Source organism: Hylobates moloch, unplaced genomic scaffold, assembly GCF_009828535.3.
Source record: "Hylobates moloch isolate HMO894 unplaced genomic scaffold, HMol_V3 SCAFFOLD_5, whole genome shotgun sequence".
Classification (NCBI taxonomy): domain Eukaryota; kingdom Metazoa; phylum Chordata; class Mammalia; order Primates; family Hylobatidae; genus Hylobates; species Hylobates moloch.
Window position 1 is genome coordinate 154,328,829 of NW_026652280.1, and position 24,807 is coordinate 154,353,635.

The 24,807-nt window shown below is 38.0% G+C and overlaps 1 protein-coding gene across 5 annotated transcripts in view; it reads left to right on the top strand.

The window, feature by feature from the left end:
- The window catches only part of NEGR1 (neuronal growth regulator 1), a 906,728-nt gene that overhangs the window by 690,539 nt on the left and 191,382 nt on the right, over nucleotides 1–24,807 (top strand). For all 5 annotated transcript variants that reach the window (XM_032155585.2, XM_058439668.1, XM_032155583.2 and 2 more), the window contains 2 exons: nucleotides 5,476–5,596; nucleotides 24,246–24,397. In XM_032155585.2, the coding sequence (XP_032011476.1) occupies nucleotides 5,476–5,596; nucleotides 24,246–24,397 (273 nt within the window). The remainder of the gene's footprint in view (nucleotides 1–5,475; nucleotides 5,597–24,245; nucleotides 24,398–24,807) is intronic.

Here is a 24,807-nt window from a genome sequence, read left to right on the forward strand (position 1 = left end):
GCCACCAGATGCAGTTGTGTAATTGAAGTACCTCAACTTATTTGCCACTATAAAGCCTGCCACCAGATGCAGCTTAATTGTTGCTTGCCACTCACTGATAGGGTTTTGATATGAGTCTGCAAGCAATTGATTTATTATGGCCTATGTGTATAATTCTCTGCTAACATTAGTCTGTATTTGCAGCCACTCCCCAGTGCTGGCAACGATGCCTCAGCTCCACCTCAGATCATCAGGCATTAGATTATCATAAGGAGTGTGCACCTTAGATCCCTTTCACGTGCAGTTCACAATAGGGTTCACACTCCTATGAAAATCTAATGCTGCTGTTGATCTGATGGGAGGTGGAGCTCAGGCAGTAATGCGAGCGATGGGGAGCATTTGTAAATACAGATGAAGCTCTATCTGCTCACCTGCCACTCACCTCCAGCTGTGTGGCCCGGTTCCTAACAGGCCCAGGGGCTGGGGACCCCTGCAATAAAAGATTCATAAGACATACATGTACATCACAATTTCTAAGAAGTACTGTAGAAAGTAATCCTCTGGGCATTATCAGCCATGTCTGTACCCACAGAATCCTTTTATTTGTACAGAGTAATAGGGTTCAGAATGGTGTAAACTTGGAATCCACTGAAAATGCTCCATCAATGCCGGTTAACTAAAATGAGCTGATTCAGGTCCAATGTGAGCAATGATCTATTTAATTACATTCTATCCTCAACTACTGCCTTTTCTATGCATTGGCCAATGACTTTCTCATTGTCCTAAGGATTACTACAACAGCCTCGTAGCTATTCTGCCGGTTTCCTCTCCTGCCTCTTTGCAGACCATGTTCCACACAACAGACAAATAATCTTTGTAGGATTTTAACTAAATCATGTCACTCCTCTGCTCAAAATCTGCAAAACGTTATCAGCTTAGAATAAAATTCAAAGCTTTTATCATGGGCTACTAGACCCTATAGAATCTGGGCTCCAGGCCCCTGCCCCACCTTCTCTTCTGGATTATTCTCACCTATTCTACTCAAGCAATGATGACCATTTTGCTCTTTCTAAAACAGTGTGTTAAACTTAATCCTATTAAACAGGTTTCCACCTCAAGCATGCTCTCCACTCAGGACCTTTGCCTTTCCTGTTTCTTATTCCAATAATTTTCTACAGATCGCCCAATGATTCCTTTTCTCACATCATTTAATTCTTTGTTCAAATATTACCTTATCATCAAGGATCTCTGAGACGGCAACACAGTAAATAACATATCTTGCTCTTCCTTTTTCTTTCACCCTGCTCTGTTTTCATCTTAGTTTGTATCACTTCATATCCGCTTTATGAGGCCAGGAATATCGTTATTTTTTTATTAATGTGATTGCTGATAAAATATTTGTTGAATCAACAAAGGAATAAAGAATAAATAAATGGTTGAATCCTTTTGTTTTTGAACAAGTTATTTCCAAAAAATGCACGGTAATATGAATATGTAATAAGAATTTTTATGTCTCTGAGTAAAATCAATCAAAACTTTCGGTTCAAGTTTATAATTTTAGCCACAAAGGGATATCCGCATGAGAATCTTCTCTCCACATTGATTACTTCACAACACTTGGACCTTTAACTCTCTACCTTGCAAAATGCTCTTAGGACTTTTTCTTATGCATATTATTAATGTTATTGATTTTTATTCATTCTTTATCCGTATTTCCATGTGACATTTTAGATATCTTTCCATTTTCGGCGTCCATCGTAGCAGCCCACGAAGCCCTAGATAACACGATCATGTCCCTTTAACTTGGTGGTAAAGCACCCAGTGCTGAGCCGTATGTACACTGTACTGCACAAAAGCCTTTTAATGATGAATTAGATTTTGATTTCGGTTCATTACGCCTGGGTTTTCAGGCAGTGTTCCGGATTTCATGCTTTTGTTTATAATGAGTCATGGCCCCCTTGACAAACAAGATTGTAATTAAACTAACCAGGTTATCAATAGAAGCTTGTGATGGATCTCCTGTTGCATATGGTTATTTCATCTTCAATAATAGTTAGATATCAGAAAAGATTACAGTCTGTTTGTGTGACAGGAAAGAGAGATTAAAGCCTATGAGAACAATAGTTAAAATACAATCTTACCTGTACCTGTCATGAGCAGTGTCATAATAATTGACAAGTACATGGAGTTATTTATAGATTTTTTAATATATTTAATTGGCTTTTGTAGGTGACATGAAACTTTGCTTAACAAAATAATTTTAAAATTATGAAATGATTTCTTGTGTTTGTGAATATACATATATGTATAAACCCATATATACATAAATGTGTATATATAAGGGTATATATATGTACATTATAAATGTTATACATATATGATTTACATATAATATAAAAAACTGGGTGTGTGTTTGTGTATATGTATGTATCTATATTGTAACAGTTCTCATGCAAACATTTTTTGGAAATATTATTTCATTATTTTTCACCAATTTATTAGCAAGCACTTTAACAAAAATATTTTCCTTGCAATGTTTTCTAGAACTATAAATAATAAGAATAAAAACACCACAGAGAAATAGAAGTGCGATAATTTCAAAAAGAAGTATCGCCCTTAACAGAAAATAATGTATTTACTAGGGTATTTTTTTACATGAAAGGCAATGTTCCATTGTAAGAGTTTTTATAGTTTTCATATGTTGAAAACTATATATTCAGTATTCACTAAATATTGATAAAACATGAAATACTGTACTTTTTAATTGCTTTCCAAAGAAATCAGAATACATCCATGGTGCACACTTAGGCCATATTTCTGAATGAACTAGTTTTTGTTATCTTCAAGATTCTAGTTGTTGATTAATAATTTTCTTTAGTGTTATTTGAAATATGAATTATAGTATGTTAAAAACTTGGTAGAAAAGGAAATATTTATGAAAAGACACATGCATACAACTCCTAATGTTTCCCTCCAAAATTTTTTTTTTTTTTTTTGAGATGGAGTTTCGCTTTTGTTGCCCAGGCTGAAGTGCAATGGCAGTCTCAACTCACTGCAACCTCTGCCTCCCGGGTTCAAGCGATTCTCCCGCTTCAGCCTCCCAAGTAGCTGGGATTACAGGCGCCTACCACTATGCCTGGCTAATTTTTGTAGTTTTAGTAGAGACGGGGTTTCACCATGTTGGCCAGGCTCGTCTCGAACTCCTGACCTCAGGTGATCCACCCGCCTCGGCCTCCCAAAGTGCTGGGATTACAAGTGTGAGCCACTGCGCCCAGCCCCCTCCAAAATTCTTCTATTTACAGTCCTTTTCACCTCAGTCAATAACCTTCCAGCTACTCAACCCAAATTAAATCACCCTTGACTCCTCTCTATGTCACTTCAGTCTGTCTAGAAATCTTACCAGCTCCAATTTCAGAGTAGACCAAAAGCCCGATAACTTTCCACCACTTGCACTGCCACCACCCTGGTGTGAGCCACCCACCTTCATTTGCCTTGCTTACTGCATTCCCTACTTTATCCCTAGACTTTTATCCTAGCCTCACTATGGTCTTTTCTCAACACAGCAGCCACAGTCATCTTTTCAAAAAACGGATCAGATTTTATCTGTACTCTGCAGGGGCTCACCATTTGTCTTAGAATGAAAGTCAATTCCTTGAAATGACCCGAGAGGTCCTACCCAATCTTCCATCCTTTGTTTCTCTTTGGTGTAAACTTGGAATCCACTGAAAATTGTTCCTATCCCCTCCTACTCTCCTTTCTCTTTGTGTCGGCCACACCAATCTTGCTATTTCTTAAGCAAACTAGGCTAGCTTCAGCCTCAGTGTCTTACTGCAAGCTGTTCCCTCTTCCTACAACTCTCTGTCTCTAAATATGCACACAGCTAACTCACTCATTTACATCTAGTCTTTGTGCAAGTTTTACCATCTCGATGAGGCCTACTCAGATTACCCTATCGAAAATTGCAATCCATTCCATTCTCTGATTCCTCTTACCTTGCAACTATAAGGGTTTTGCTTTTGTCTTACTGTATTATGTATCGCCTTCTGACATTTTATTTAAATTACTTATTTGTGGTATTTGCTGCTTATAGTCCGTCTCCCCGTTTGTTACCCCATCTGGAATATAAGCTTCATCACGTCAGGGCAATTAACTGCTTTGTTCCTTAAGAAATGCCCGGCACATGTTGACAGTTGAATAACTATGTGAAGGATAAAAAAAAAAGTTATGCTACCAAAAAAGTTTTTTAAGCATCACACTGTGCCAGGCACTGTGTAATGGAATATACACTGTGCGCTTGGAAGATACAAAGATGAATCAGATATTTAACCCTGCCTTCAAGGAACTGAAAAGGAAGTCTGGCATACCCACAAATACAGTACATGATACAATGAAATACATTTCTTATTTTTCTTTTTTTTGAGATGGAGTCTTGCTGTGTTGCCCAGGCTAGAATGCAGTGGCGCAATCTCGGCTCACTGCAAGCTTTGCCCCCTGAGTTCACGCCATTCTCCTGCCTCAGCCTCCCGAGTAGCTGGGACTACAGGTGCCCGCCACCACGCCCAGCTAATTTTTTGTATTTTTAGTAGAGATGGGGTTTCACTGTGTTAGCCAGGATGGTCTCTATCTCCTGACCTCGTGGGCCGCCCGCCTCAGCCTCCTAAATTTCTGGGATTACAGGCGTGAGCCACCACACCCAGCCAATGCAATACATTTCTATCAATACATGATAGAAAGTTGATGGTATGAGGGATCCAGATACTCAGAGGTGGGGAAACTTTTTCCAGCTGGAGCAATAGGGAAGAGCATGGGGACACTGATGCCTAAAATGGATCTTGAAGCTGTGGAAATAGGAAACAATGGCATTCAGACAGAAGAAACTACATTAAAGAAAAAAAATCACTAAATTACTAAAGCATAGGGAGGAGGCCGGAAAAAAACACAGAAGATCTCAAGAGCCCAGGCTTTGAGTTCACATGCCTGATTTCAAAGGCAAATTCTGCAACTAAGTAGCTGTGTGACCTTGACAATTCATTTAACATCTCTGAACTTGACTTTTCACATTTGTAAAATTGAGATAATACCATCACGCTTAGAGTATTTTTGTGAGGAAATCGAGAATGTAAAGCACCTAGCCCAGTGGCTGGCTCCCTGTGATCACTCAGTAGATGAGAACTATTACTGCAGTAGAGTTGGACTGTAGTACAGATGAAGTGTTACCCTCACCAATGCCATTTTTCCAGCAGGAAGCAAGGCCAAAATGTATTGCATTTGCTCTGCACTCCCTGAAAACATTCATCTATTGTTCAACTTGAAAAACGAAGCTGAAAATGACTAGTCTTGTACTTGAGGCATAAAACACTGAAAATGTGATGCATTGGTCTATCAGGCATAAGATTGCTTTGAATATAGAAGGAATAAAAATATATGTGTGTCATATTTCTGTTGAGGATTATTTTTACTTATCCACTAGTATTTGTTTGTTTGTTTCTTTTGCAGTTGCTCCTACTATTCAGGAAATTAAATCTGGCACCGTGACCCCCGGACGCAGTGGCCTGATAAGATGCGAAGGTGCAGGTGTGCCGCCTCCAGCCTTTGAATGGTACAAAGGAGAGAAGAAGTAAGGATTTTGTGATTATTACTGTGTTCTAAGCACTTTGAGCTAATGTGCTTGTGTTTCAGATACTTACTTTAGGCAATTTCTTTAACTGGCTTGAATGATTCTCAACAGCCTCCTCTCCAGCAAGCAAACTGAAGGGGCCCACGTGGGAGGGATGAGTAGCTAATAGCATCCAGAAGAAATGTCCACTTTGGTTTGCATGATCTCAGAAATGCCTGCAAATCCCCCATCACTGATGCATTTCATTTCTTCCCCTCTCTCCTGAAACACTACACCATTGCTCTTGCTGGCAACTCAGTTTATTTGGGAAGTAAACCAGCTCTTAAAGGACTTGAGTACAGCTTCCACAAGAGCACTTCAAAAGCAATAGGAACTGCTGTCTTTGCCTGGCTTCCTTGATAAGCCTCAACCCTTTCACCTGCCGTATTCTCCCACAAGATAGTTTAACATTTTGTTTTATAGAACACTATGTTTTAGATATTCTATCACTAAAGAGGCTGTAGAGGAGATAAAATACATGCCTAAAGGACTAACCAATGGGATTTTAGGGCTGCTCTTATTTCAACTCTGTATGATTACTCCCTTGAGAAGACCCAAAAACCTTGGCAAGAGCTACTGAATAAGATAAGACAGGACTTGACAACTTTCTCTTTACTTTCAACCAGTAGGCTCATTCAGACCTCTTCAAATTCTGTTATCAAGCCCTCAAAAAATCACAGGACCCCTGTGGGTAAACTGGAGTCTATAATGCAGACAAGAGGGAATTATCTATACTGTATAGAGTCTGCATCAAAACTAGGGAGGAATATATTCAAGCAAATGCTAGGTTAAACCACATGAAATTCCCACTTTCGAAGTCAAAAAAGCCAAATGTTGGCAATTCCATACTGTACAACATATATGTAGGGGGCTTACGTACTGTATTAGTCCGTTCTCATGCTGCTATAAAGAACTACCCAAGACCAAGACTGGGTAACTTATAAAGGAGAGAGGTTTAATTGACTCACCGTTCCACATGGCTGGGGAGGTCACAGGAAACTTACAATCACAGTGGAAGGGGAAGCAAGCATGTCCTTCTTCACTAGGTGGCAGGAGAGAGAAGTCCCAAGCAAAAGGGGGAAAACTCCCTTAAAAAACCATCAGATCTTGTGAGAACTCACTCACTATCATGAGAACAGGATGGGGGAACTGCCCCCATGATCTAATCACCTCCCATGGGTCTCTCCCCCAACACATGGAGATTACAATTCAAATTAAATTCAGGATGAGATTTTGGGTGAGGACACCTCCAAATGATATCATTTACTTATGTCATGGCTCATAACCAATTGCAGCTAAATATCTGAACAGAAAACTGGTGAAATTATATAAAGACTTAGATATTACCACAAAGGATAAGAATGTATGTGATACAAGCAGGTATTTTTTTCTGGAACTGGAATCAAAAGATTTGTGGAAGACAATATCCCTTTTTAACATCAACCTTAATAATAAGGGATAATATCCCCATAACAGTCTCATTTCTTCTGACTGGTTTTACCTACAAATTTTTTTAGCTATTTTATATGCAACTTCTTCTATAATTTGGGTTGTTAAATTTTTAAATTCTTTTTACTAATTTATGTGTTTTTACTAATTCTAAATTTGCCTTTTTATAGCTTAGTAGAAGACTCCATATTTTTATATACTGAGAATTAGGTAAACTGGTCTGTGGTCACTCTCATTTCACCCTACAGTACTGTACATCTGCCAGTATAGCCTTTCTCAGATTTTGATAACCCAGGTTGAGAAGTTCCGGTTTGTAATTATCTATATGGACAAATATCCAGAAAAGTGGTTCTGAATCCTTTATAAGTTATGGAACTCTTTGTTCAGTACAATCTTATTTGGAAGGCCAAGAAGTAATATTTATGAACACAGCACTTCTCGAGTAGATGCTGGGTAAGTGGAGCCTCAATTCTACCTGTTCAGAACCCTCCTCTAAATTAGGACATCATTGCAGGAGTCCCCCAGATCCCTGGTTCTCTACAAAACACTGTATAAATAACACTGACAGACTATTTTATATACCTTTCAAAGTCACTTTTTAATTTGTGTCATTAATTTCTTAAAAGCTAACAATCAGAGCTCCTTTGTTAAAGGCCGTTTTGTTTCCAATACTGTGTGAAGCAATGTCCTGGATTTTTTTTTTCTGCTCTTTTTCTCTTTTCTAAATTCAGAAACCATTGTCAAAAAAAAAAAAAAAAAAAGCTACAATAATCCTCGGTCCACTTTCTTGCCCTATAGTAAATATAGAAAAGGGCCAATTGGTGTCCACAATCATAGCTTCAGTGATTTTTTTTCCTACTGTAGAGATGGACTACAGCTTTTATTAGATTTTCAAAGGAGTTCAGAACCATTTGCTAAAAAGGAAAAGGTAGATTGATTTTCCCCAATCAATGTCCTCCCCAACACACTCACACACATAGAAAAATGCAGCTGTGAAAATCAAATGCACTTGTGAAAGGCAAACATATTTTCAGTTCAGAGTGAAGCATACATTTATCATCTTTAGGGTTATATCTGAGGCAATATTCAAATTCTCAAATATCATGGTAATGAATAATTTCATTTCAAAACTAAAGTAAAGCAAAGTTGAGCATATGCAGGGAGTAGGAAAGAGAAGGATTCTGGTTGCTGAATGGTTGCACTCACTATGTAGATTCACCATAAACACCCAGGCCATTCAATTATTTACTTCATCAAAATCAAAAGTTAGCCAGTCACGGTGGCTCACGCCTGTAATCCCAGCACTTTGGGATGCAAAGATGGGTGGATCACGAGGTCAAGAGATCGAGACCACCCTGGCCAACATGGTGAAACCCCGTCTCTACTAAAAATAAAGAAATTAGCCAGGCATGGTGGCAGGCACCTGTAGTCCCAGCTACTCAGGAGTCTGAGGCAGGAGAATCTCTTGAACCCAGGAGGCGGAGATTACAGTGAGCCGAGATTGCTCCACTGCACTCCAGCCTGGAGACAGAGTGATACTCTGTCTCAACAAAATAAAAAATTAAAAAATAAATAAAAAGCTATCTATTTAGCAAGCACCTGCTATTGGACAGGTAGTGTTCTAAGTTGATAATATTTACCCATTTTACTCTTATAACAAACCTGTAAGGTAAATATTATTCTTAACTTTTACCTGAGGAAACCAAAGCATAGAATGCTTTTAAGTAATTTGCACAAGTTCATACAGTTAGCGGCAGAGCTGGGATTTAAACCCAGGAAGTCTTATAAATCTTCATGCAGAGTCCATGGGTTTAACCCCTATACTATGGCACCTAGTGTAGGTCAAGGCCCTTAAGAGTCTATCAAACTAATTTGAAATGTCAATGTGAAATACCAAGGGTAAAAGCATTTCAAGTTGTTTATGGATTTGCAAAATAAGAAACTGCACGTACAAAGACTCACTTATAATTTCCCAATTTATTTAGTCAAGGACACACAAAAATGGAGTCAAGAGGAACACAGCAGAAACAGATACAGCATGTTTCAGAGTTGTCTTCTTGACCTCTGAGGTCTTTAACTGGGAACATGAAGCTGTCAGAGACCCTGTCAGAGAGGAACAGAGTTTATTTCTGCAAGATCTAGAGTTTTGTTTCCTAGAGACCTTTTTTGATTTGAGGTTTACATAAATACTCAGAAATAACTTATACAATTGCTTCACTTCTATGTAAGAGAATGTTTATAAATATTCATTTATCTTAAGTCAAGACCTTCAAAGCCAGCTCTTCATCCAGATAAACATAAACAAATAAACACAAACAGAAAACAGAGGCAGTGCCTGAATATCCATAGCCCTATCTCTGCCTGCAGTTCTTCAACATCCTGTAAAGTCCATTTCTGTGTGCTAAGAGCAATCAGCTTAAAACCCCTTAAAAGAAAGACTGTAAAATTAAGCACAATTTAAAGAAAAGAAATGTGTACTTACAGAGGAAAAAAAAAACACTTTCCAGTTTCTTTGAGTTCTTTTATCTCATTTATTGTTCAGACCTCTGTGAGATAAGATTTATTATCATTAATTTACTGTTGACAAAACTGAGACACAAGAGACTTAACCTGAAGAGCACTCAGCTTTACATCACCATCAAGACATTTTAGATGTGATAACCTCTCGGCCCATGTTCTTTCCCTTGTTTCTGATGCCATTATTAGTTATCTATCGCTAAGTAACAAATTAACCCAAAACTTAGCAGCTAAAACCAGTAAGCACTAACCATCTCAAGCAGCCTCTGTGGGTCAGGAATCCAGGAGCAGTTTGGCTGGATGGTTATCACTCAGGGTCTCTCATAAGATTGCAGTTAAGATGTCACCTGGTGCTGCTCATCTGAAGGCTTGACTGGGGCTGGAGAATCTGCTTCCAAGATGACTGACCCACATGCCCAGCAAGTAGTGCTAGTTATTGGCAGATAGACTCAGTTAACTGCCATGTAGATGTCACCATAGGCAACGGGCTTCATCCAGTATTAGTGATCCAGAAGAGAGCTAGGTAGAAGCTGCCGTGCCCTTTATAACCTAGTTTCAGAAGTCATGCTGTGTCATACCCATAATACATTATTAACTACATGGGGAAACCTTCTTCAATGTGATTTCATGTCATCGAAAACATTTGCTTAATGGGACTTTGGATGCCCTGAAATTGTCATTGTGAGAGGGAACAGGACAGGGACGACATGAATATCAAGAGGTGAGAGTCATCTGATGCCATCTTCAAAGACAGCTCCCACACTGTCTCTCTCATGCATTATCTAAGTATTTTTTATATTAGAAATATTAGTCATTTGGCTTTTAGTTTATTCCACCATGAGAGTGGCTAATGTTATATACTAGTTATTAAAATATTACCTCCTAGGATAAGGTAGTCATTTTTTAACATCATAGTTTCTTTCAGCGCACCTGGAATGAAGAGTATCAATGGGCTTAATTTTACTATGTATTTATTCAAGCCTTGGGAAAATTAGAGTTATAAAGAGAGCCAAATATTTAAACTTTTTTCCTTAATAATATAGAAGGTTGTTCAGTAGAAATATACTCTTTATATGCATATGCAGTGAAAAGACAATTTCAGAACATCCAAAGTATCATTAAGCAAATGTTTTTGGTGATATGAAATTCAATTAATCTGTTGTTTGAGAATAGTACATTCATTTAGGATTAAGGCTAAAAACATGAATTGTAATATACTGGCATTTCAATAGGTATTGAGAAAACATGGATCTGTATTACTTTGTGAAGATGGTAGTGCCATCTTGTCTTAGATGAGAATTTTGTTATTTTGCCTGCACCGTTGAATTCCCTCCTCTTTTTCGAGATTACCTCAAATCCAAGCCTGAGGTCTAGAAATACATGCTTTCTGATTTCTCATGACCATTTTAACTGCTCCAGGCTTTTAGGCAACTGATATGTTAGCTTGATTTAGTCATTTCACAATGTATACATATATAAAAATACCACATTATACCCTATAAATATATAAAATTATTATTGGTCAATTAAAAATAAAATATTAAATAAATGAATAGATTTTAAAAATTGTATTTTACTTACTTTTCCTGTTTTTAGGCAAAGGGCTAATTGTAGAAATGCTTTTTTTGGAATTTTTTAGCTGCAACAGCATTTCTTTCCTATTCCTCTACTGTAATTTAACATAGGGATGAAAACGTTGCAAATGAGGTAAATATAAATTACTCCCATGAATGAAAAAGACATTAAAATTATCAATACATTAGTTTAAAAGCTATGTACCTAAAAAATGGAAATTTTTGCATTTGGCAATGTGGGTCCTATAATATCTTGACTTTTAAGCAACATATTTCAAACTTGGCCTATTCTCTTTTAAGTCATTCCTTATATCACTGCTATAGAAAGAAATGTGATGATCAGTATCATTTTGCCCTGGTGAGAAGGGTTAGTTATCTAGATGCATAAAATATGCATGCATATGTTCTCACTCATAGGTGGGAATTGAACAATGAGAACACATGGACACAGGAAGGGGAACATCACACATTGGGGCCTGTTGTGGAGTGGAGGGAGGGGGGAGGGATAGCATTAGGAGATATACCTAATGTTACATGACGAGTTAATGGGTGCAACACACCAACATGGCACATGTATACATATGTAACTAACCTGCACATTGTGCACATGTACCCTAAAACTTAAAGTATAATAAAAAATATGCATGCATAGACAAGTACAAAATGTATGCAGATACCAATGAATACATAGGAAAATACCTAAAGCCAACCTTGTAGAACGTGCCATGTTCACTTTACATAGAGGCATGGTGACCTTTTTCAGTAAAGTTGATGTTAAGTTTCACTTTAGATAATGATTATTTTTCATTCCTGATTTTACAGTGGTAACATGAACTTGAGAAATCATAATAAAGAATAATGACCATTCCTCCCCTCTTTTCTATTCTAAATATTTACTACCTGATTGTCTAGGCAGGCTATAAATTTTATGTGAGTATTCACTTTGCTGCAGGACTGTGGGAGGGAGGGTCTTCTCCCCTTCTTATATTTTTGAGGAAACCAGCAAAATGAGTTAAAATATTTTTGTATGTAGGAAAATTTTGATGCCCCGTTCTTTACTGTTTTCATGCAATTTATTTATGTCAAAATTATGAATACATTACATTTGCATAGCAGATTCTGATTTTCAAGGCTTTATTATGTGTGGTGGCTTTGCAAAATGTTCACCTTGTTTCACTTACATAGAGTCAATTCTTAAGCATGGGGTGCTACATGAGAGAGAGAGGAAGAGAGAAAAAGCTAGATAGCACATATAATTAAATGGCATGACTTGCTACTCTACTGCTTCAAAAATACATACCATGGGAGATATGAACCTGGCTGCTCCTTCAATTGGCCTTCGTTCCCGTATATCTCTGATAGTATGAGCATCTCTCTATTTTTGATGAGGTTTTAATGTTGAAAATGTTTGTTTAATGTAACATGGCTCTGAAACAAAGCCAACTACTTTAGTGCTCACTCATCAACAGTGATGTAAAAGCAGGGGTCAGCAACATTTTTTAAAACATATATTCCTATGAGTAAAATATAAAATTTAGCAAAAACTAACAATATTTCCATACCGATTTTTACTTACGGTTATGCATTTCTGAACTAGTGTATTCATGCATTAAATGACCTGAGACAGAAAATTTTAAAAATGAGATAAGAATACAATACAAATGGACCTTCTGTTATTTTTTTCTCACACTCCAAATAGTCATTTTATTTCTACTTTAAGATCCTTTCTTTCCATTTTGGAAACTATTGTAAAGTATGGTAGTTTCAAACAAGGAAGTTTAAGGAATTTTCTTTTTTTTTTTTGTGAGACGGAGTCTTGCTCTGTCACCCAGGCTGGAGTGCAGTGGCGCGATCTTGGCTCACTGCAAGCTCCGCCTCCCAGGTTCATGCCATTGTCCTGCTTCAGCTTCCCGAGTAGCTGGGACTACAGTCGCCCGCCACCAAGCCCGGCTAATTTTTTGTATTTTTTTTAGTAGAGACGGGGTTTCACCGTGTTAGCCAGGATGGTCTTGATCTCCTGACCTTGTGATCTGCCCGCCTCGGCCTCCCAAAGTGCTGGGATTACAGGCTTGAGCCACCGCACCCGGCCTAAGGAATTTTCAAGATTAATTTTAACGACATGCAACTTTACCTTATATGCTGACTTTGCTATCTTATAACATATTTTACAACTTACTACATACTGTCTTACTCATTCTTTGTATAATTCTAACCAGATTACATGTGATAATAAAAACTGTATCTTTTGAAGGTGAAATGACTTGAAGGAAAGCACAGGCCTAATTCCCAGACTCCTATGTCAGGATATCTCTCTTCTAGATTTTACATTGCAAGTTTGATTATTCAGAAGAGACTAGAAGTACATTCTGTTTCTCCTTTGCTTTTATCTTATCATTCACAAGGTGGTTCTTACCAACGTAGGCAGTTACATGTTTTGATTTAGAAGAGTATTAGAAATAACCTTATTACCATTTCAGGTTAAAAGTGATCTTCTCTTCTAACTTCAGATTTCACTTCTTCATTCACCTGTGAGATAATTTGAAAAGTTTCACTTCTTCCTTAATCTGTGAGATAATTTGAAAAGGAAAGAAAAGTTCCTGAATTGAAGAAATTTGCATTTCTAGTGTTATCTCATTATTATATTTCGCTATGTCGTGTTATGTTGTTTATTTTTTTATTTATTTCATTTGATGATATTTCTTTTCATAGCCAATGTGGTCTCAGTACAACTCTCACCACGTTTGTGATGACTTTAACATTCAAGGCCAGAGATGCAAATACATTTATGAAATAACTGAAAGCGTTTCAACTACTAGGAATTGAAGAGCACATGCCCATGTGAAACACAAATACATATTATTACATTGAAAACACTGGGTCAGACAAAGATGAAAGTGGGCCACCTCCAGTTTGCATCTTGTGACTTAGAGAGTAGGATTTGTCATAAAAATCAGCAAAATGAACTAAGTACAAACTAAGAAAATTTTCAGGGAACCCAAAGCCAAGACCTGTGAAAGTGCACAGTAAGAGTCCATTCAACTCAAATAAAAGGGTTACAGAATACTTCAAGGCAAATGTGGCTTTTTTGCTGGATGCCAAAGGATGAGTAGCACTTCCAAAAATTCCACGGGGTTAAGAATAATCATGGGCAAGAGAAGAACATGATCAATGTCACGTAAGCATTATGCACAAGGATTTTAAATGTCTTGGTGTGCAGCATATGACATCAGGTACAACAGGAGTTAGGGCTAGAAAGGCACCTTAGGGAAAGACTTGGAGGGTCTTAAATGTTACAAGGCGTTTGCACTGGATTCCAGAAGTATTGGAAAGCTATTGAGGGGATTTTCAAGAGTACTAAAACAATCTAGTCTCTTTGTTGTGTGTAGCAGTAGTTTAATTTATTTATTGATTTATTTTAGATTCAGCAGGTACATGTGCAAGGCTGTTATATGGGTATATTGCATAATGGTGAGGTTTGGGTTTCTAGGGCCCCCAACACCCAAATAGTGAACATTGTACTCAATAAGTAAGTTTTCATCCCTCACTCCTCTCCCAGCCTACCCACTTTTGGAATCCTCAGTGCCTATTTTCCATTTTTATGTCCATGTGTACCCATTTTTTAACTCCCACTTATAAGTGAGAATGCAGTATTCGATTTTCTGTTTCTGAGTTATTTCACTTAGGATAATGGCCTATAACTCCATCCATGTTGCTGCAAAGGACATTATTTTATTCTTTCATATGGCTGCATAGTATTTCACTGAATATATGTGCCACATTTTCTTTATCCAATCAACCATTGATGGATGCTCAGGTTGATTCCATGACTTTGCTATTGTGAATACTGCTGTGATAAACATGCAAGTGCAAGTGGCTTTTTAATATGATTATTTGTTTTCCTTTGTTTAGTGGAATTACTGGGCCAAATAGTAGCTCTGTTTTTATTTATTTGAGATATCTCCATAGTGTTCTTCATGGAAGTTGAACTAGTTTACATTTCTCCCAGTCATGTACAAGCATACCCTTTTCTCCACATCCGCACCAACATCTGTTGTTTTTTTGACTTTTTAATAATAGCCATTCTGACTGGTGTGAGATGGTATTTCATTGTGGTTTTAATTTGCATTTCTCTGATGATTAGTGAAGCTGAGCATTTTGTGTATGTTTGTTGGCAGCTTGTACGTCTTCACAAAATATTTCTTAGAGTAGTTGGAAGAAATGGATGGGAAAGTTAAAATATGGCTTAGAGTATTGGATATGCAGTTAAAAAGCAAGAGAGAAGAAAGGTAGTATTTGCTTATTTCAGTGACTAATTGGATATAAGGAAAGGAAAATTTGAACATAATTCTATGTTTTCCATCTAGACAACAAGATAAAGAGTGAAGCCACTGGCTGAGGCTGGAACACAGGAAGAAAGGTTAGGGAGGGATCACACTCAGTTCGGTTTGGGACATACTAGAATCAAGGGGTTAGTACTGCACACACAGAGTCTACCCGTAACAGCTGGAATTAGGTTGTGTTTTTAAAATGCATAATGATCTTTCTAAAATAAATAGTTGATCTTACACTTTATGTATGAAGCCTGTCGGTGTTTCTTCACCGTCCCTGGAATAAAGTCCTCACAACAGAGGGTGGTATGTAGGTTTCTTCACATTCTGGCCCCTGTATTCCACTCTGGCTATGAATCTTGCCATTCTACCCTCACACAACAGGAGCTGTGGCTATCCTGAAATATTTCCATTCCCAGACTTTGATATGAGCTCGCTCTCTCAGGCCTCTTCACATGTTGGCGCCTTTGTTTGTAAGCCCCTTCCACTCACATACCCATTTGTCTGCCTTTGGCTGGCGGCCTTCCGCTACCTAGTCCTTCCGTCTCCATGGGGATGCCACCTTCTCCAGGAAAGCTACCACAACGAGATTTTTCCTACCTGGGGAGGGAGCTCTTCAAATGTACCCTCATGGGCTTACATCTAACAAGCACTTATTAAACCAAACACAACTTATTTTCCTTTTTCATCTCTCCTGCTAAGCTCTCATCTACCTGGAAATGAGGATTCTTCCTTGTTCACTATCATGTCCCCAACACTTATCATGGTATTTGGCATGAATGACACACTCTTTTGGAAGACTGCGCTATAGCCTTTTACTAAATGTAAAATAGAGCCATTCTTATTGTAACACACTTTCAAATTGGTGAGAGACTATTAGTACAAATGAATCCTGTCAGCTTAGATTGCAGGACATTGTAAACCCAATATATGATTAGAGAAAGGAAGCTGATTTCTGTTGCTCAATTCTGGCTTCTCAAGATTTTTTCTTTGTGAATATAGTTTCTGAGAAATGGTTGTGCTGTTATATTGTGGGGTAATATTTTACATTAAAATCATGGGCATATTGATATTAGAAAAATAGTTCAAGTGGTGGGGAGAAATCCAGTCATAGGCCAGGTTGCCAGGGATACAGGAACTCACAGCAGTTAGGGAGGCTTGACATCTGTACCGTAGCCATTGTTTATTTAATGTAGGGTTAAAAGGGAATATCCTCCCATGCTAATCACATTGTCACAAGGAAAGCAGCCCAAAGGTCTCTAATCTAAAATTATTAATTTCATTAAAATTGATAAAGTAAACAAGACATACATTTTAAATAGCTTAATAAAGTCTAGATTCATTAAAGTGTCCTAATATATTATAATAACATTAATTTATTCAAATGCACAACTAAAGATAGATACCCCTTGGGGCTAAGACAGTGATGCATGATATTCTTCAGCCTGTTCCTAGGAATAAATGATATCATATTGTTTTCAAGCCTTAAGTATCAAGCAGCACAATAAACCAGTAGGTTGCCATAGCAGCATATTCACATAAATTTTCATTTCTCTCTGGTATCTAGCAGTTCTTGCTCCTCCTCCTCCCTTTCACTTTTCTTTGTTGTTAAATCTGTGAAAAGCTTAGATGAGATTGATGATGCACATGTAATTGATACTGAGTTTGGCACATCTTGAAATCACGATGCCACGATCTTTTCAGTCACTCTCCTAGATCTTTTCTTTAAAAATAATTTCCTGAATGCTCAATATTTAATATTTTTCTGCCAACTGAGAGGAAATATATCTGTTCTAAGAAACAGACTCTATCATTGAACAATAACACCTATCAAAATCTAGTGCCTACTGCATTTGGCATATATGTGCATAAATATTACACATTAAATATTTTTAAAAACATTTTAACATTAACACTTTGTGGTTGGCTTCGTTTCTCCCATTTCACAGATGAAAAAACTAAGAATTACTAAAATATAAAAACATAATTCGTTCAGACAAGCATGCAACAATTACTCTATACCTATTAAGTATCCAACACTATAGTACATGCTTAGAATACAATGCATAACAAAATCAACCTTGAATCTTGCCTTAAAAGAGTTATACTCTAATGAGGAAGATGGACATTAATAAAGAATCACACAAATATATGAAAACCTAAAGCTGAAATGATGTTAGAAAAAGAAGTATTTGATGTTATGATGATAATTTGGCCAAGCCAAGCAGAATACAATAACCCCATACCATCCCGATAACTTGAACTTTACAGAGAATTTTAAGATTACTCTAAAATACTGCATTCTTGTCATTTGGATAGGTTGCATTTTTCTGCCATTCTTGACTATATTCTGCATATATACTATGAGGAGGGACTTTCTTCCATCCAAATATTTAGTGAACCTAGAGGAAGAAAAACAAACAGTAATTGATGCTGAGAGTGTGTGTATGTTGGAGAGAGTGTGAGCAGGGAAGGAGGAGAGAACCTACTGTGTGTTTCTCATCTCAGGCTACAAGAAGCCTGGGAGACTGACTATGGGAAGCTGGACGCAGCTGCTCTAAAACGCTGCACTGAAAGACATAACTAAGCCCCAAATACATAGTCAAGAGGCTTCTGGTCCAGAGATATATCCAGATAGTATATTTTTTTTAGTTAATTTTTTACCCATTAGACTCACCTCTTGGATCAAACCTGGCTTTCCCGGCATGGGTGCCACATACCACTTGGCTGTTTAGCTCCCTTGGTTTTATTCCCTGGCTTGACTCGATTTTCTTGAAGGATCCATGATTTCTGATTTGTCTCTGCAAACTTAGGTACAATATCCTGGTTTCTACATAGCAATTTGAATGTCAATTTCTACTTTGGGAGGGTACCAGTAGTCAGAGGACCTAACTTTAAATCTTGATTCTGCCACTTATCAGATGGTGCAAGATAAATTAACCTAATCTTCTTAAATGTCTGTTTTCTCATCTATAAAATGGGACTAATAGCACCTACCTCCTAGGATTGCTGTGAAGGTTTGTGGATATGTACACTTCAACATGCTTAAAGGTTTCTGCGTGTTGATTTTTCACACTTGTAACACGAAACATTATTGCGTACAATGCTGAATTTTTTTTTTAATTTTGAGACGGAGTCTCACTCTGTTGCCCAGGCTGGAGTGCAGTGGCACCATCTCGGCTCACTGCAACATCTGCCTCCTGGGTTCAAGCAATTCCCCTGCCTCAGCCTTGCGAGTAGCTGGGATTATGGGCACCCACTGGGATTACCACATCTGGCTAATTTTTGTATTTTTAGTAGAAACGGGGATTCACCCTGTTGGCCAGGCTGGTCTCGAACTCCTGACCTCAAATGATCCACCCGCCTCAGCCTCCAAAAGTGCTGGGTGGGCCACCATGACCGGCCACAATGCAGAAAATTTTTAGTATAAGATTACTTCAGTCGGCCAGGCGCGGTGGCTCACGCTTGTAATCCCAGCACTGTGGGAGGCCGAGGCGGGCAGATCATGAGGTCAGGAGATCGAGACCACGGTGAAACCCCGTCTCTACTAAAAATACAAAAAATTGGCCGGGCGTGGTGGCGGGTGCCTGTAGTCCCAGCTACTCGGAGAGGCTGAGGCAGGAGAATGGCGTGAACCCGGGAGGTGGAGCTTGCAGTGAGCCGAGATTGCGCCCCTGCCCCCCACCCGGGGGGAAAAAGGGAAACCCCCAATAAAAAAAAAAAAAAAAAAAAAAAAGATTACTTCAGTCATAAATGTATTGAGAACAGATAAAATGTCCCACATACATAAAGCATTCCTGGTCACATTGAAAAGACTAGAAATACAGTCTGATTCACAGCCTACACACACACACACACACACAGAGAGAGAGAGAGAGAGGAAAAGATTATATATATATATATTATATATATATTTATTTATATATTTATATATATTTATATATATATTTATATATATTTATATATATATTTATATATATTTATATATATATTTTTATTTATATATATATATAAAACTCCATCCTTGAGAGAGGCATTATGAGATGTGTTATGGAAGGGACCTGTATGCTATCTTAATGTCATCTTCAGATTTTCAGGTAGAATTACAGTCCTTGAGATAATAACTATGCGGTAGTTTTCCTCTATAGTTCCTAACTCTCTTTCAGCATAGAAGGCATTTAATCATAATTTGATAACCAAATAAAACCTCATTTTTGTTAAGTCCATGTAAGAGTTCTACCATCACTCACGACTTTTTCTCAATCTTTCTCTTTTGTTTTAATTTGAGCTGTATCTTCAGTTCACACAACATCTTGGAATTCTACAAGCCTACAATCCATTGCTGACATTAACATTTCTTGTCTTTGTAAATAAGACTGTTATGATTCAAGGGTTAACTTCCCCCACCATCGAATACCAAAGACTGATTAATAAGACCATATTAATCTGCCCACTCATAGAAAATGGTATGTCATTATCATGTTCTCTCATAATTCCAGTCTGATAAAAGATTTGTCATTATTTGAGAATGCCTCCCTCACTCTTTTTTTTTTTTTTTTTTTTTTTTTTGAGACGGAGTCTCGCTCTGTCCCCCAGGCTGGAGTGCAGTGGCGCGATCTCGGCTCACTGCAAGCTCCGCCTCCCGGGTTCACGCCATTCTCCTACCTCAGCCTCTCCGAGTAGCTGGGACTACAGGCGCCCGCCACCACGCCCGGCTAATTTTTTGTATTTTTTTAGTAGAGATGGGGTTTCACCGTGGTCTCGATCTCCTGACCTTGTGATCCGCCCGCCTCGGCCTCCCAAAGTGCTGGGATTACAAGCGTGAGCCACCGCGCCCGGCGAGAATGCCTCCCTCACTCTTATTCCAAGTTATTCTAATATTTAAAATGTTGTCTTATACTTCTTAATATATATTTCCTACATTAGGAATGACGTCTTTCTGAGGCTGTTTTCATCTGCAAGTTGGTTTCTCTAGAGATATCTGTTGTTATTCCTGACCTGGAAAGACAGATAGGGAACAATAGTCTTAAAATGTGGATTGAGGCTGGATTTATATATAAAATGAATGAGGTCCAGTGTGGCTGCTCCATTTCTTAATAATTTTGCAATCTGAACAATCAGTGCTGATGGTTATGTGGCCAGTTTTTTGGGGTGATGTTGATGCAGGCTCTTCTGGTCATCCCAGATAGCTGCTGCCTGGAGCGAGGTTATGATTGTAAAGTTTGTGTCCATTTTGTGAGTCAGAAATATAAGTATCCCTAGTTATCAGTAGGCTTTCCATGTGCTACTTCTGACTGACACTGGAAAATATAGGGGACTATTCTAATTCAGAACTAGTTAGTGGGTTGGGCTGTGTCACTTATGAGCTGACAGCCTTGGCTAGCAAAGCAAATAGCCTGCGGTTCACAGATTTATGAGGCATTGGCAAAAGCCAGAAGGGAGAAGAGGAGTGAGAGTTATGGTTCTCAATGTGGAGCAAACTTCTGTTGGTGTCAGAGGATAGAGGACAGCAGGGTCCACAGAAATAGAAGGATCTTATAACTATATTCCCTATGATAAAACCGCAATGAAGAAAAATGACCAGGTATTTCCAAGTAGGCACCGTATAGTACCGATCTATGCTGAAGAAATGGATGCCATATTTAACTCCGAGCTCTGCAGAATTTGTTTCTACTTTTTTTTTTTTTTTTGGCAGGGAGGGGCGGGGTTCAGCAAGGGCTATAAGAAAGCATATTTCATTGTATAATCTAAGTCAATATAAGAATGATTCTTTTTACAGAAATAAAGTTATAGACAATCATATTAGAATGAATCAATTTTGTAAAGAAAAACATCATCAATTAGAGAGCTCTTTTATCATTATTTGGTTTTAGTCAAGGAGTGAATCACATTAGGGTCATATACGCTGGAGCTTCTAGCTGTGGCTCAAATTTATATATCCAGTAATTAAGGGCAGTTATGTTCATATTAACAAGGTCCCCACAGTGACCAAAATACCCTTATGTTGTAAACCCCTGTTTATGTGCTGGATTCTTCTCCTTGGCTCTGACCTTCTCAAGGGCAGAGATCATGGGTTCCCAGTCTTGTCCCTAGTCACTCAGCCAGCATAGAGCTCATCTTTGTAGCAATTTGATGAATATTTTCAGAATTGATCTGAATAATTGAGAAAGCCCGTCTTCATACCCCAGAACTCTGCAGGAAAATCACAAAAGTACATTCTCTAGACATACACACCATATCAGAAGTCACTCTCCCACAAAGTCAGCTTTGCAAAGTCCTTCTTCCAGCCATATACCAGATAGAGATAGGTTCTTACGTGGTGTTTGAGGAGTCAGCACTTCTAAAACACACAACTACAGAAGAAAGTAAGCCTTAGATTTCTCTAGTAATTTCAGAAAAGTAGCTTTCCTGAGAGGGAAGAAAATTCCCTTAGGGAACGTAGTTTGCTTTTTTATTGGCCGTAATAACCTGCCTGGCTGATCCGTGTAGCAGGGGTTGGAGCACTAATGCTCCACTCTGGTAAGGATGCACACGGTACTGCTGGCCAGAGGCCCAAAATGGGCCCACACATGCAGAGTATGGATGCGCTACATGATTCAGCAACATCTGTGGCTGTGCCTTCAGATACATTTAAGGGCAGGGAACTGGAAGCTAATTCACCCAGAAAGACAGCCATAAGGAACATAAGCATATAGTGCCATGGAGTGTCTGAATTTACTTCCTCAAGTATCTCCCCTGGGTCTAGCCAGTTGAAGGCCCTGGTTAGTTGCTCTCTCAACTCTTCAGCAGGTGAATAGTCCTACTTTTTGGTTGATGGGACACAACAGGGATTTAGTAGTCTAGGGAGTTTCTGAGTCCTCTGGAGAGTGTGTCTATAACAAAGATGCGGGCAAATTGATTTAAGTCATAATGCTGAAACTTGCAAGGCAATGAAACTGGTTTTTTACACAGCATCTATACTGATCAGTTAAAAATGAAGTTGTTAATGTGATGCAGAAAAATATGTAATAATGACTAGGGGAATTTAGCATAAATGGTTCTAGGCTAAAAATATGAGACAGAAGAATAAAAGCTGCCATATCCATGATATTTTATGCCCTATTATCTTATGTCAGAGTTGGAGATCATTAAATTTATTGCTCAAGCTAAAGTGTGTTCAATGTTTATTTAACTCACAGTTTTATTAATCTGATTAAAGTTTGCATTTGGGGTAAGCCAGATTCAGCTATTACATGAAATATAAGTAATTCCCAGAGTAATCAAGTATGACTGCTCATTTTAATCTGCATTTAACTACAGTATATTTCATCTAAATTCAGGTGCAAGCCACATAGTATAATGCAAAGGAGTTCAAATTGAACTCTCAGGGGTTGCCATTTATTGGCATCTTCATAATTAAAAAAATACAAAAACTTGAACACATTAAAGACAAAAAACTACCATGCCATTTGGACTATCAGTTTACATAGCCTCTGTTGTATCAGTGCATCTCCTTTGCAATAAATTTGGGGTACATTGTGGAGAAGTTAGTATCAAGTTGACATACTCATTATAGGAAAATTTATATTTAAAGAGATAATTTTTGAAGAGGCGACTGAAGTGGGCTTACCAATGCCTATGTTGGGGGAACATCACCTGAATACCATTGACCTTTGTACTACTTATTATGTATATATTAAGCGCTTTGTAGGATTCAAATATCAGAGAAATCATGTCCATTTAGCCTTTCCTTTTGAGGAATTTAAAACAATTCAATGTATTTGCTTTGAAAAGACTTGTGTATATGGAAACTGCTAGAGAGAATAGTACAAAAGAAGCATACAGAGAGAGAGATAAGAGCCCTTTAAGATAAATTAGAAAAAGAGAGATAAGTCTTAGGTTAGACCTAAATGAGGAAGGAAGAATCTGACTAGCAGAAATAGAAGGTACAAGAGATGGGTTACAGATTTAGAAAAAAGGTGAAGCAGAAGTAGGTACAACATGCATTGAAAATGGTGAAGCCATGCCAGCCTGTTTCAGAGTGAGGGCCTCTGGTGGTAAATCCAGAGACTGTTGGACAATTAGTGTGAATTTGAGTATAGCCGAATCCCATACTGAAGCCCAGAGAGTTTTAAAGTCTTTCCCAGGCACATTCCTAAAATATGGCAGTGATGGGACTCAACTTTAAATGCTATCTCCAATACTATATGGCTGTCTCTTTCTAGGTTTAATGGACGTTATCTGTCTGGGTTGTACAAGAGTAAAGTGGTGTTGACTCTGGACTCAGAACCATCCTATCACAGTTGTAGGGTTAACTTTCAAGGGAGTTATTTAATAATATCTGAAATGACCCAGACGTACTCCAGCCAGCTTACCTAGAAACCATCAGTTTGTACTTTCAATGGAATCTTTATATTTATTTCCCTTAAACTCCTTCCTGACTTTAATAGATGAGATATTATTGGTATGGTATGTTTTATTTTCTAAAATATGTAACAGTGCCTAAATAGGACATGTAGCTATCCAAGCTCAGTTTGTTATGTAGCACAAATAATCCCACAGGAACAATCTACAGCTGACATGTAACCTCACCTCCCCCAAGTCTACTAATGTAAGTGAAATGTAAATTGCACCATTATCACATTATATGCTAACATCAGCGTGGTTGAATTGTCTATGGGTTGCCATGACAACCCCAACTAAGATAAAAATGAAACTGGTATTCACAATACATATTTACCTAGAGCTTATTTTGTCTTCTAGGCTCTTCAATGGCCAACAAGGAATTATTATTCAAAATTTTAGCACAAGATCCATCCTCACTGTTACCAATGTGACACAGGAGCACTTCGGCAATTATACTTGTGTGGCTGCCAACAAGCTAGGCACAACCAATGCGAGCCTGCCTCTTAGCCGTAAGTAATGCAATGGTACCAAAATGCTTCCAGGGGCCTCTGGGCCCCTGTCCATCAGTAGAGATAAAACCTAAGAATGGAGTACGTTCATTTTAAAACTCAACCTGATGTGACACATTCCTTATACGTCACACATTCCTTACACATGGAAACTTTGCCCCCAAATCATATAGTTGTCCAAGGATTTTATAATCCCTGTAGAAGTCTACGTGTGTTTTAAAAAAAAATATGTTAGAGCTGAGAAAGGAAAAAATACATAAATAATAGGGCTAACTGAAAAAGTGTCTTTTGGCTGAAGTCAGTAGATTTGGTGAGATTTTGTTGGTTTTTTAAATGTATTACATATTCTTGAAGTATAGATTAACACGGCTTGAATTTACTCTTGGTTGGTTTTCATAAAACATTCATCT